Consider the following 14,270-nt stretch of genomic DNA (forward strand, 5'->3'; position numbering starts at 1 on the left):
CTATGCATTTACACAACAATATAAGAATTGTTCATTATTATTAGTTATTCCTGTCAGGTCTCCAGTTTACTTTGGACCATATTTTAGTCATTAGCATCACCACTCATCACTACATCACACAGCAAAACAACTTTATATTTGATAGTTACATGTAAGCAGAAGAAAATCAGTAAATAACAGGTATCATAACATTTACACATTGTTTACTATTATATAAAATATGTAATTTTAAAGTTACATCAGTCTACTTTTTAGCTAGCTAGCATTAGCTAGTTAGCTAATTTTAAGTTAGTTGTAGCATTTACGATAATATGTGTTAGTTTGTAATATAATATTTGATGAGTGTCGGTTGGAAAAAATGCAGGAGAGAAATAAGCAGGGTGAGAAACAACATGTTGATCATCATCACCTTGTTATGTCTGATTGTGGCTGATTTAAAGTGTGTTTTCCATGATGCAGGTGGATGAGCAGACCGTCGGTGAGCCTGGCTGGTTGTGCGGGAGTTACCGTGGAAACAGGGGCTGGTTCCCCCAGAGTTACGCAGAGAAATGTTCCTCCCCCTTTACTACTGAGACTGTCCCTCCTTCACCTGGAAAAACGTCCTGTCCGCCGCCACTACCGCGTAACACAGGGTAAAATAACATAGAGAAAGACATTTTATTTTGTAAAGTTATATCATATTTCAGTTCCCCTGCACTAAAGATAGCAGTTTTGTGTGGTCTGCTAGTCTGTAGCAGTCACCTGGGGCTTTGTAATCTATGCTAATGTACTGTTGGGTTGTTTTTATTCTTGTTGGCTCCTTCCATAATTGTTTCACTCTCCTGTTTTACTCAGAGTCCCAGATGGGGAGGTCGCAGGTGACAGCACTGTTGCTGTCCAATCAGACGCTTCACAGGTAAAGCTCTACTCATGTTTACTTTTAACTCCAGCCACGCTGTGAATTTCTTAAAAGGAAACTCACCACTAATGAACAGCTACGCTTTTTGGTGACCTACTTTAGAAGAAAACCTGTTATGTTGAAAATTAGCCAGAGATAGAGTAGCCATGTTTTAGACATGAGCAACATGGTAGTTATCTGTTTTTAACCTTTCTGTATCTACTCTGTTTTCAGACATCACAAGGACAATAAGTTCTCATAATGTCTTTTCAAAGAGCACTTGTCCTGACAGTTTATTAAGATTAAAGCTGCTATAATGAATATTTTTATATCAGCAATGGATCATATGACTATGTTCACTTTTAATGACAAACCTGGAGAATTCTTTCCAATTCTGCAGTTCCCCTCAGCTCTACTGCACTTTTTTAGCTTCTTTCAGCTCATTGTTTTGTTTTTCCGGCCCACAATTTTCCTGTTTGGGTTCAGTCTCACCACTCTCATCAACATCATTTTATATATTTACAGACAAAGTTAGCAACTAGCTGCTAAACATAGAGAAGCTTTTAGCTGCTGAAGAGTCAGATATTTCCCTCAGGAGTTGGTAGCGACCAAAACAGATTAAAAAAGTGAATGAATATTGGAAATATCAACTTTGTCAGGTCAATTTTGTGTTTACAGCTTGTTGCTCTGCCCCCAGGTAGCCAACACATCATTTAATGCAGGTTTAAATACAGTTAAAATGTTTTTTTCCCCTTTCTTAACTGTACACATGTTCACATACAGAAGTACAAAGAGATACATAAACATAGAAAAATGCCAAAGTGTGTGTGATATGTATCATATTATGATTGTTTAATAACTTTAAAGTCTTTGTTTTTAACATATGATTGTGCTTATATATATTGTTTGGTTCTTGGCTTTGTTTCTGACCATGTTTTCTTATGAATATGGAATTTTCCAAAAGAAAAGCATAGTTGAATAATATACAACATGTTATTCTTAATCTTATCTTGACTTAAATTTAGCATTACATCGAACATATTTTGGCTTGTGCTTTGCTTGGTTTCCTGTTGGTGTAGTGATGTCTGCCTTCAAAGTATATCTGAGTTTAAGCTTTGGCAGAAAAATAATTAGGTCTTGTACACTGCTGCTGACACAAACACACACCCCTCTTCAACAGCGGCATGGCGGTATATTCATAGATTTTCCCTCTTGAGAGTTCCTCCATCTCTCTGCCGTTCTGTGGGTCACACAAACATTTACAGATCTCCATCTCCCAATAGATAACATCAGGGTTAGTAGGTCTCATGGTCAGAAAGTGTGAGGTGATCGGAGATATTTTAAGTTGCTCTATATCTAGAAGCTATATGTTTAGAGACTGATTTTATGGTTTCCTTGATTTCTTAGATGACTTGCTCCACTGTGCTTAATGTAACACTTTGCTGCTCTTCTAATCCCACTCCTCAGTCCTCCGTCCCTCTGTTGGCCCGGGCCGTCTCCTCGTGGTCGGCCACCTCAGAAACTAACCTCAACCTCTCCGCCGGCGCGGGTTACGCCATCACCGCGCTGCTGAGCTTCTCCCAGGGCGACATAATCAGCGTGCAGCAGCAGAGGGAAGACTGGTGGCTGGGGCAGCTCAACGGGACACAGGGATGGTTCCCAAAAAGCTATGTCACTTTGGAGACTGGTGGCATTACAGAGTATGAGGACACACACACACAGACACACACACACACACACACACACACACCCACACACACACACACATCTCTCTGATGTTAACTTTAAGCTCATTGTAAGACTACATTGACTGTGTTATTCCCATTCTAGTGTGGATGCATTTGACACAACTGACTCGGTTCAGCTAGAGGGTAAGTATAGTTTATGTAGAAAACATATCTCTACATTTAATCATCACCAGCCTACTGTCAGATATGTGGCTCTAAATTGCAATCTGGTATTATTTTCTAACCAGAGTTTGTGGCCTTGTACACGTATGAGAGCCCAGAGGCCGGGGACCTGACGTTTGTTGAGGGAGATGTTGTCATGGTGACAGAGAGAGAAGGGGAGTGGTGGCACGGATGTATCGGGGATCAGACCGGTGTTTTCCCCTCCAACTATGTACGACCTGTTGAACCAGAGGTGAGTCAAGCCGTAAAGAAAAAAATGTATTATTATAACCAAAGTTTTTGCTTCTTCTGGTATATTCTATATATTGGTAATATTGCAAAGATTAGTCGTCTTATTGACGAGGTGACTACAGAAATGTTTTCAATCATACCTTTGACAAAGGGAGAAATTTTGGAAGCCTGCGATAAGCATGTGTTTCTACTTGATATTCTTTCGGACAAAGCAATTAATCCATGAATCCTTATTCTTCTTATTTTTTACTAATTCTCAAATTTTTATTGTTCTTAGTGGTCTCTGTTTTGTTCCACATATATGTCTTTGACATCTGCTGTCTTTTTATTGTATTATCTCTTCATCTATATACCCATATTTAAATGTGCTCTATAAATATGGTTTATTATTATTATTATTATTATTATTATTATTATAATAATCTATATGTTTTTTTTTACTACAATAGACAACAAAACCCGGCGCTCCAATCAAAAAGCCCGGTAAGTCAGCAACTCTCACACACACACACACACACACACACACACACACACACACACACACACACACACACACACACACACAAAGACTGTCAGAGTCTGCTGATGAACTCCTTTATGCTCTTGACATTTACCTGATCTAAATTCATCCTCAGCTGTATCTGTTTGGCCAACAGAGATCGCCCAGGCAGTCTCCACCGCCGTCGCCCCGACGATGCATCAGCTGCATCTGTCTCCAGGGCAGCTGATTGTGGTCCTGGCCAAGAACTCCACCGGCTGGTGGCTCGGGGAGCTGCAGGTCGGTTACTAGAGCTGTAGGGGTCCAACGAGAGTCATGGTAGCATTCTATATACAGTTTATAGTGTACAGGTTGTTGTTTTTTTAAGAAAATATAAATTTAAAAATTATAATATTAAAACTTTAAAATGTCAGTAACCAGGTTTTTAATTCAGGAATTCATTTGGCTCTTTATGCCCGTGTGCAGTTCAAGGTTAATTGTTTCTTGGAATACAGTATGAGTAATCCTGCACAGTGGGAAATATTTGAATACCCACATTGACGTTTTTTTCTTTCTCCGTTTGAAGGACGCTGAGAAAATGTAAATGTGAAATATAGATTCCTTTTTAGGTTTGATGTCATATATCTAAGCCTACTACCTGCAAACACAAATTTAGTTAGACATAAATATTTTTTATTTCAAATTATTTTAGCTGCAAGTGAGAAACCTATAACAAAAATGGTTACAGCCTGAACATTTAAATTTTAAAGGATCGCTATATCTAATGAAAGAATTTAACTTTTTCTTTAAAGCTGCGATTAAGCAGATTTCAGTCATAATGGGCTAAATAGATGCAATACTTTAGTGCCATTGAACCTATTTTATTTTATAATTTTGTTAGGATATAAATAATAACAAAAATGTCCCGACCATTGTCATGTAAAGGAAATCAATGAATGTAAAAACAATGCTTGTGCTGTTAGATGGTCTTTATTACAGTCTACGGTCTATTACAATCTTCCCAACTGATTTTTTCCATTTATTTTTAGTGTTTGTATTTCCTTTTTGTTTGTATGTTTTATTTTGCTTAGTAGTTTGTTCTCTTCTTTATAAGACTAATGATTAGAAAGATCTATGGTGTAAAAACTGAAAAAGCTCAAAGAAATATTAGTGACAAAAAATGGCACAAAGTAAGTAACATCAACACTCAAACAAAGCTCGTGCTGTGGATGTTTTTGTGCCTGTTGACTTGTCAGATCAATGCAGAGGTGGTGAGAGGTGGACGGGAGGTAACAGGAGTAATAACAGGGTTGTCTGTAGGTCATACAGCTACAGCAGTGAGAGGTCAATCCTCACCGCTATAGCTCTGGTTAAGCTCTCGGTTTGTCAACTAAGCAGCAAAAGGACAGTTCAGACAAGACAGTCGGAATGTAATTTTGATTTTCATCAAGTAGATCTTGAAGTGCAATCTTTTAGTCATTCAGGCTTTAGGCTGAGCTTTGGCCTGATTTATGAAAGCATATAAATTCACATAAAGACCCATAATTTAGTATAGTTTGTTTGCGCTGCGCAACCGAATCGATTCATCAATTTCTCTCTGGATTTTATCATTCAGAACTGAACCAGCAGGATTGATTTACTCTCACTGGCTTTTTTCCCTCCAGGCTCGAGGCAAGAAGCGGCAGAGAGGCTGGTTCCATTCCTCTCACGTCAAGCTGCTCGGGCCCTCCAGCAGCAAGTCCTCTCCCTCCCCTCTGCCAGGTGATGGCTGACGCACTTTAATCATAATGATTGATCGGTTCTGTCTTACAAAGCCAAGCGAACACATTGATATTTCTTGGCCATGATTACTTTGACAACCCTGCCAATAACGCTGATGAGTTTCTGTGTCTCTGATTTTGACATTTTACTCAAAAATATGCAATAATGCAAATACCAAGATGCTATTAAATTACTGCTAGTAATCATGTAGTTTTGCAGGTATTAATTCCAAACCAACATATTTTACAAATAAAACGAATGACCTGATAATGGTGCTATATGAAAGGTCAGTTTAATAATTTGACCTGTTGATGGTGGTAGATGTAATATTATTATAATTCATCCTGAGGGGTAAATTAATGTTTGTAACAAATGTCATGGCAATCCATCCAATAGTTGTCGAGTCCTTTTCATTTAAAACCATAAATGTCAACCTCATGGTGGCCCTTGATGAAAAGTCAGTATGATTTATCCTCTGGAGACCATGAATATCTGCACATGTCATGGTTATCCATCCAACAGCAGTTGAGATATTTCAGTGTAGTGGACCAACATTGCCATTCCTACAACCACTGCGCTAGCAAAGATGTTGTAAACTGGATCATCTAACTTACCAACATGGTTTATCTCACATCCTTATAAAATCCAACATGTGCCTCTGACCCCGCAGTGTGCCAAGTTATTGCAATGTACGATTACACTGCTGCCAGTCGGGATGAACTGAGCTTCTCCAAGGGTCAGCTGATCAGCATCCTGGACAAGACCAACCCTGACTGGTGGAAAGGAGACGCCAATGGTGTCACAGGTCTGCTGCCCACCAATTATGTCAAGATGACAACAGAATCAGACCCCAGCCAGCAATGTGAGTAAAGCTTTTATTTTCAGAGGGACAATATTTCTCTGTCATACTATTTGAGAGAAAATCAATAATTCACACATGTAGTTATTAATTATTATTAGAGTGCTGTTGGGGGAAAATAAGACTGTGGGAACAAACTGATAAAACATATTCATTAGCTGTAGATACAAACTTCTCTTTTGTTGCTGACAATCTGATTGGTTGACTTGACTCACTGCAGGTACAGTAGATTCCTTATCCATGTCAGAGCATGGAGAGACTGACGGTAAGCTTAAAAGAGTTGGTTTCTGTCACTGAGGGATCTTTGGGGAACATGAACCCACTGCACTTAAAAATATCAATCCCCACATGGTGTGATACTTATTGAAATGGATGAGGTCTCACACCTAACAAGACAAAACGTAAAATCATTGTTAAATTGTCTTTTAAGTGTCCCTGAAATGGCTGCACCAACTATTTAAAATCATTCAAAGGAATAGTTTGTCATTTTGGGAACTGCGTTTCTGCGCCTGTTTACCGAGTCTGTTAGATAAAGCTAGAGCTAGCAGGCGGTTAGCTTAGCGTAAAGACAGGAAGCAGGGAGAAAACATTAGCTTGGCTGTGTCCTAATGTAAAACTAACATAAAAATCTTCCTACTAAGATTTCTAAAGCTCATTAAATACCACGTTGAATCTCATTTGTTTAAACCTTACACAAAAAATGGAAATTTAACAAAGGCCAGCTAGCTAGCTAGGCTAACTGTTTCCCCATGTTTTTACTCTTTATGTTAAGTTAAGATAACCGTCTTCTGCTGTAGCTTCATATTTAGCCCACAGACATGAGAGTGGCATCAAATCTTCTCATCTAACTCTCGGGAAGAAAGTGAATAAGTATATTTTCCAAACTGTCTTGCTAACAAATTACTGGTTCACAGAACAAACGGGTCATCCACTGATTTAGTTTCAAATTAAAAGCTAATTTCTTTATGCTAATTTGTCACATTTTTGGAAGCTTCATTTTCACTGGGAGATTGATACGGTAGGTAAAGTCAATGTTCATTGCCGTATGCATACTCCTGTGTGTACAGTGCACTGATCACTAATCTGTTAATAAGGACATGATTCTTCTACTTCTCATAGCTGTCTGATGATTTAAAAATTAATTTAGAAATGCTAATGTTTAAGCAGGAGGTGTATGTTTGAATTAGTATTCATAGCTTGCGTGTTCTCCCCGCAGCAGTGGATCTCTGTTAACAAGGGTGAACACACTGGACGTTTAATTAGGATGAACTTGTCAAAGCTGCATACACAAAACACAATGAAATTTTAATTCTAATGAACATGAACTTGTACACACTCCGGCACACAGAAGCCAGGCGCTTCATCAGAAGAAAAAAAAAAAGAAAAGGAAGAAATTACCATCATGCTCCAACTGATGTGATTAGTAACAACATTTACATTCCCAGAAATACATTATTAATGCACCTGCATGTAAGAGTCTAGCATTAATATTAAAACTATATTAATGTCTCTCCGTCTCTCCTTCATCTCACTCACCTCCCCCTCCCCGCTCCTCCACCTCATCTCTTTTTTTTCCTCTGTAGGACAGTAATGCTGGCTTTCCTCTCTACTCCTTCTCTTCTTTTTCCTCCTCCTCCTCCTTTTCCTCCCCCCTTCTGTCTGAGCCAATCCGAATTGCCCTGTCGCAACAGGAGGCCCAGCCGCCAGCAAGAACAGCCCAGCTCTGCGCTTTTCACCTCACTCGTTTAGGACTGTGGTGTTCTTTTTTTAATTTATTGTACTTTCTTTACCTCCTCCTCTTTCTGTCTTTTATAAGGCATTTATTACTCACACTTATACCCCTCGCTCTTTCCTCTCCTGTGTTTCCCTTGATGTTTCTTTTAACTAACTAATAACCGGGGAGCGAAGCAGAGGCAGCTAGATGTGTTTTAGAGGCTTTTGTCCCTCTGATACAAGGCATGAAATGTGTAGTTTTGCTAAAGATAAATAAAAGTATGGATTATTCGAGTTTGGTTACACAGTAAAATTAAAAATATATGTAAATGGGATCAGATTGAAGTCATTTAGTTTTTTTAATTAAGGCTATGAATCGGTAAGATATTTGCAGGGTCACTCATTCTTGCACTAACAACATGAAACCTTGCTAAAATGGACCAACGTGAAAACTCGCTGTTATATCACCAATAACCTTGATTGCTGCTTGCTGACGCTTTGCTCGTACTAAAACAAATTAATTGTGATTTTTATTATTCACTTATTATGCACTCGTCCATTTATTAATGCTCCCAAGCGATTTAAGGTTGAGACTCATCCTATACTGAACTGTGATTTCACCAGCAAAAAAAACCTAAACGCGCAGATATTAGCATACCAACTAGCAAGAGTGGATTCCGAGCTAATGACACTACACCGCTGACATTTACCTCCAAATCTTGCTAAGTTTGAACCTCCAAGACTTGAACTACCGACTGAGTCTTCCACCGCTCTTTCCCTAGAGCATTAGCTTCTTTTCTCATTCACACCTATGCAATCATTTGGAGTGAGTGCTCCACCATGAAAGGGACTTAATTTTTCTTTACTTCAGTGTCCTTGGTAGCAGTGTTCTTAGCGTTAGCATTGCCTGCTATGTTTTCCCTAAGTTCATGTACTGCAACTACAATGTGCCTCACTCTTGTCTGTGCATTAAATGTAAATACAATATATAACTGATAATAAAGGGAGATTTTAACATGGTGATGTGTCGTGTTTTTGAATGTATTTCCTCAGACACTGTTTTGGTGATTGGTAAGAAAGTGTGTGTGTGTGTGTGTGTGTGTGTGTGTGTGTGTTGTGTGTGTGTGTGTGTGTGTGTGTGTGTGTGTGTGTGTGTGTGTGTGTGTGTGTGTGTGTGTGTGTGTGTTACACACGCTTGTGCGTCGGTGTGTTTGTGCATGTTTGCCTGTGTGTGCGCTGTAGGGTGTGCTGACCTGATGACGTTGGACACCATGACCCCTCAGGAGAGGAAGAGGCAGGGTTATATCCATGAGCTCATTCAGACTGAGGAGACCTATGTGGAAGACCTGGAGCTGGTTCTAGAGGTACGGACACACACACACACACACACACACACACACACACATACACACGCACTATAATATTTCCATTTTTCTTACATTTGCGTTTTTATTTCACTCAGGTCTTCCACAAGCCCATGTCTGAGTCAGGCCGTCTCACAGAAGCTGAGATGGGACTGATCTTTGTTAACTGGAGGGAGCTGATTATGTGCAACACCAAGCTACTCAAGTAGGTACCACACACCACCTTTAGGAAGCATTCTGGGAAATGTTGAGTAAACTCTGCTTCTTCAATTGACGTTTGTGGCTACTATGTGCTAGAGGGAGGAACTGCACACAGAAAAAAAAAAACGATTTAAAGGGAAAACCCACTGTAAAACATAGTGGACCACTAGCGGCAGCTGGGAGCGTAATTACTTGCTGCATTCACTTGCACTCGGACATTGGCATTTCACTCTTTCTGGACCAGCCACAGTTTTTTATATATATATATATATATATATATATATATATTAATTAGATTTTCCAAAATGATTCAATTCTTGCATGTTAGTCAGGTATGGAGGGGTGAAACGTTGCTAAGGCCACTACTGAAAACAGATCTTTTGACATTATTGTCATTGTCCTCGGTCTCCCAGGGCGCTGCGTGTCCGTAAAAAGGCCGAAGGAGACAACATGCCGGTTCAGCTGATAGGGGACCTGTTGGCTTCGGAGCTGGCGCACATGCAGCCCTACATCCGCTTCTGCTCCTGCCAGCTCAACGCCGCTGCCCTGCTGCAGAGCAAAACCCACAACCAGCCGGACTTTAAAGACTTCCTCAAGGTACCAGTTGCAGCTGATGGATAGTGACGTTATGAAAACATATTTTGTAGAAACAAAGGGACAATAAAACACGGCACATGTGGTTCTGAGATGCACTGAAATATAAATGTCTTTCTCTCTCTGCCTCCTGTTGAGCAGAAGATAGCCACTAACTACCGCTGTAAAGGAATGCCACTGTCCAGCTTCGTCCTCAAGCCCATGCAGAGGATCACACGCTACCCTCTGCTCATAAAGAACGTAGGTGGAAAATGCTCTTTGTATATCTAATTTCAAAGCTCTCCACCCACCACTCTCTCCTGATTGTGTGATTCCATTTCTCTCCTTTCCTCTTCCTGTTGGACAGATCCTGGAGCACACCCCCGAGGTTCACGCGGACCGCAGCCCACTGAGAGAAGCTCTGGAGCGGGCCGAGGAGCTGTGCTCTCAGGTCAACGAGGGAGTCCGGGAGAAGGAGAACTCGGACAGGCTGGAGTGGATACAGAGCCACGTGCAGTGTGACGGACCTATAGAGGTAAACACATTCAGACATTTAACATTCATGGAGGAAAATGTAACTTTTAATCATGGTATGTGTAGCTACAGAAGCCCTGAGAGGCAAGTGAGGAAAAATAACTACTATGGTGATCTATTTTTTCAATTGTTTTCTCTCCTGTGTTTATGACTTGAGAACAGGATAATCTTTATCTTAAAAGTTCCTCTATGAAACAGGAGGGAAAATAACGTTTTGGCAGGCGAAAAAAAGCTTTTGTGTGTTTTGTTGTTGTAATCCTCATTTCGGCCACAAGAGGCTGAAGTGCACAACTCCCTCAAGTTCTAAATAGGACTAAAAGCATTCGTGTTTTCTTCAACGTTTGTTTTAATTTTATACATGCACTCTAAACAAAATGTACATATGTTTATATGATTTAAAATATATTTCTAGCCAAATCGAAAGACACAACATTAATGTGGCATAGCTTGCTAACATACACTACCATGTACCATGGGATCCTCACAAAAATGAACGGTTGAAAAAAAACTTAGAAAAATGATGCTGGCAAAACTGGATGGGGAAAACTCATGTACACCTGTTCTTAAGTCATCAACACAGGAGAGACAACTATTTACATCAGACTCAGAAGATGGATCACCAGAATCTTGCCTTCCGTAGCAGTCTGTAAATGTCGATATTTAATTACTAGTAAAGTAAAGTTGCTACAATTACTTTTTTGTTGTATGAAACTGATTCTGCCGGATAATAACTTCTTTCACTTCTCCTTCACAATCCGAATTGATGTTGTCTGTTATCAAAACAAATGCACATATACAGTTGCAAAGCCAGGGAGCATTTTTCACTAAAGCACTTACTGTACTTGATGGTTTTTCTTACTTTCCTGCATCTCTCCTCAGTCATGCCTTACTCTCTTTCAGCACTTGGTCTTCAACTCGATGACTAATTGCCTCGGGCCTCGCAAGCTGCTCCACAGCGGTCGGCTTTACAAAACCAAAAGCAGCAGGGAGCTGTGGGCTTTCCTCTTCAATGATTTTTTCCTCCTCACACACAGCGCCAAACCCTTCTCCTCCTCAGGACCAGACAAGCTATTCAGCCTCAAGACCAACATACAGCTGAAGATGTACAAAACAGTAAGAGAGAAGCGAGGCACTTTTTGTAGACGGGAATATAAATTCCTTTTTGAGGGGTTAAAATAGTACTTACGTTGCTTTGATTGTTTGTGAAACAGTGAAGTCTTCTTATTGTTTTCTTGTTGTTCTCCTCCAGCCACTGTTTCTAAATGAGGTTTTAGTGAAAATGCCAGCCGACCCCTGCAGCGACGAGCCACTCTTCCACGTCTCGCACATCGATCGTGTCAACACCCTCAAAACTGAGACCTTGAACGAGAGGTACGCGTGCACGTGTACATCTTTATAACACACTTATAACCAATAACCTAATCATACCGTGTAAAAGATCCATGTCTTTATTGTGTCGGCAGGACAACATGGGTCCAGAAAATCAAAGCGGCATCTGAACATTTCATAGAGACGGAGAAGAAGAAGAGAGAGAAGGCTTACCAAGGTAAACAGCCACATCTCTTCCACAACTTTCTCTTTTGTGACGCAGGCTAAAGTGACGGAGGGAGCAACTGTTGTAGAGATAACTTTTAGTTACTACTATCAATACAATTCCACATAGTTGACTGTGAAGGGAATTTTTTTTTAGTTTATTTTTATTTTTTAATCAATCTAACGGACAAAAGCCTAACCCTCCTTCATCCTCTTCCCAGAATAATTTATGCAAATTGTCCGCACATTATATGTGACTGAGTTTTGTAAGCCTACATCTAATATCTGTGTTTTTTTTAGCACGTTCCCTGAAGACCAGCGGCATCGGCCGACTGCTGGTAACTGTCACTGAAGCCCAGGAGCTCAAAGCCTGTAAGCCCAACGGTGAGGAATACATTTCCCATCACGCTCCCTGACGCCCATGTGTCTATCCACGTCGTTTCACAGTTCTCCAGTACTTCAGTACAGTATACATGTTGCTTAAGTTTTGTCTAGTTAAATTAAAAAGCCATGTCATTTTTCCTCAAAGGTAAGAGCAATCCGTACTGTGAGCTGACGATGGGGGCTCAGTGCTACACCTCCCGACCGGTCAGCGACACTCTGAACCCGAAGTGGAACTTCAACTGCCAGTTCTTCATCAAAGACCTCTACCAGGACATCCTGTGCATCACCGTGTTTGAGAAGGACCAGTTCTCACCCGACGGTCAGTGGACACGAGACACACACACACACACACACACACACACACACACACACACACACACACACACACACACACACACACACACACACACACACACACACACTCAAACTCAAAATGAATTGTTGGCAATTTGTCCTGCCTGTACAGAATGAGGGGAACACTCATGGTCACAGGTGGCAGGCCAGGTTTTGATGTCTGCTTTTGACTGGCTTTTTTTTTTAAGACATACTACGGAAGCCTCGAGAGGCAAGTGAGAAAAGTGAATTAATAAACTTAATTAGTTTTTCATTTGTGAAACAGATGGGGGGGGGGGGGGGGGGAGTTTAGTCAGGATCTTTTTTTCTAAGTTACTTTCTTTTTTTCAAAAATACTTTTTGGGCTATTTTTATTTTATATTTGTGTTTGTGGTTGTAATACATAACATAAAAGGCTGAAGTGCACCACTACTTGTGTACTTTCGTACATTTTCTTTGTTCTGTTTATTTGTTACAGCTTATCACGTACAGTATATGTCTATCTGCAAAGAATTTTTATCTTCCGACGTACTGTTATCCAGTTCTTAAGAAGTCTTGACATCGTTATTGGCCTCAAAGATCCAGCATCAATCAGCGTCTACTGAGATTTAAAATCCTTTTGAAGAAGTGCATTCTTTATCAGTCATTAACTTTTATCAGTGTTACTAAATGTTTTCTGCCTCTTCAGATTTCCTCGGTCGTACTGAAGTTCCCGTGGCAACTATAAAGAAAGAGATGGAGACCAAAGGTGGCGCAAACCGTCGCCTACTACTGCACGAGGTCCCTACTGGAGAAGTTTGGGTCAAACTAGACCTACAGCTTTATGAGCCCACCAAATGAGGACAACACACAGCCAAAACACACACCGCTTCATTTTATAGTAATGAAGAGAAGACATTTTGCATAAGCATTAACGGCCACACACACTTAAAAGTGCCTATTTGTAGCAATGCAAGGGTTGCCTTGAAAAACTCTTAATTTTACCGTCACTGCCTTATTCTGCCTCGAGCCACGCAAACCCATTTAAGTGACCTTTAACAGAAAGAGAAGGAGACCTTGCCAAACATGGAGAATGACAAACTAATGACACTGTAATGTATTGTGGGGAAAATGGGGTGTTCTTGTTACCAACAAACCAGCTAAAATTAATATAATTGGGGACAGTTAGATTTGCTAAATGGTTATTTATTTACAAATTTGTACAAAATACTATTTTACTGTTAATGGAGGATTACAGCCCGTCTGACATGTCTTCATTTGTTTATATGAAAACATACGCCCTGTTATATATTCGCCTGCACACTGCCACACGTGTCCTTGTTATGCGAACATTTCAAATGTTGCGCACTACTGTACAATGTAATGTCAAACAAAAATAAATAAATTGCCATGAATAAAATGTACGTACAGTAAACATATTTCTTTGTTGTGCGTGAATGTTTCACTACTTTAACACATTCCTGGTTTCCTGTAGTCCTACACAAGAACCCTTTCAGGTATAGTGACTGAGGGGAAATGT

The 14,270-nt window shown here is 40.1% G+C and overlaps 1 protein-coding gene across 9 annotated transcripts in view; it reads left to right on the top strand.

Moving 5' to 3' along the window:
* Nucleotides 1–14,168, top strand: part of itsn2a (intersectin 2a) — a 36,933-nt gene extending 22,765 nt beyond the window's left edge. For 3 of the 9 annotated variants that reach the window (XM_029462673.1, XM_029462678.1, XM_029462679.1), the window contains 21 exons: nt 460–632; nt 835–895; nt 2,345–2,577; nt 2,708–2,748; nt 2,853–3,019; nt 3,468–3,501; nt 3,654–3,796; nt 5,161–5,257; nt 5,928–6,119; nt 6,337–6,381; nt 9,072–9,193; nt 9,292–9,398; nt 9,808–9,991; nt 10,130–10,228; nt 10,335–10,502; nt 11,402–11,614; nt 11,751–11,872; nt 11,965–12,047; nt 12,335–12,418; nt 12,564–12,737; nt 13,440–14,168. In XM_029462673.1, the coding sequence (XP_029318533.1) occupies nt 460–632; nt 835–895; nt 2,345–2,577; nt 2,708–2,748; nt 2,853–3,019; nt 3,468–3,501; nt 3,654–3,796; nt 5,161–5,257; nt 5,928–6,119; nt 6,337–6,381; nt 9,072–9,193; nt 9,292–9,398; nt 9,808–9,991; nt 10,130–10,228; nt 10,335–10,502; nt 11,402–11,614; nt 11,751–11,872; nt 11,965–12,047; nt 12,335–12,418; nt 12,564–12,737; nt 13,440–13,591 (2,694 nt within the window). In that variant the 3' untranslated portion in view covers nt 13,592–14,168. The remainder of the gene's footprint in view (nt 1–459; nt 633–834; nt 896–2,344; nt 2,578–2,707; nt 2,749–2,852; nt 3,020–3,467; nt 3,502–3,653; nt 3,797–5,160; nt 5,258–5,927; nt 6,120–6,336; nt 6,382–9,071; nt 9,194–9,291; nt 9,399–9,807; nt 9,992–10,129; nt 10,229–10,334; nt 10,503–11,401; nt 11,615–11,750; nt 11,873–11,964; nt 12,048–12,334; nt 12,419–12,563; nt 12,738–13,439) is intronic. The other 6 variants (XM_029462674.1, XM_029462680.1, XM_029462675.1 and 3 more) reach the window with 3 other exon arrangements.
* The last annotated feature ends 102 nt before the right edge of the window (nt 14,169–14,270 follow it).

This window comes from Cottoperca gobio, chromosome 24, assembly GCF_900634415.1.
Source record: "Cottoperca gobio chromosome 24, fCotGob3.1, whole genome shotgun sequence".
Classification (NCBI taxonomy): Eukaryota; Metazoa; Chordata; class Actinopteri; order Perciformes; family Bovichtidae; genus Cottoperca; species Cottoperca gobio.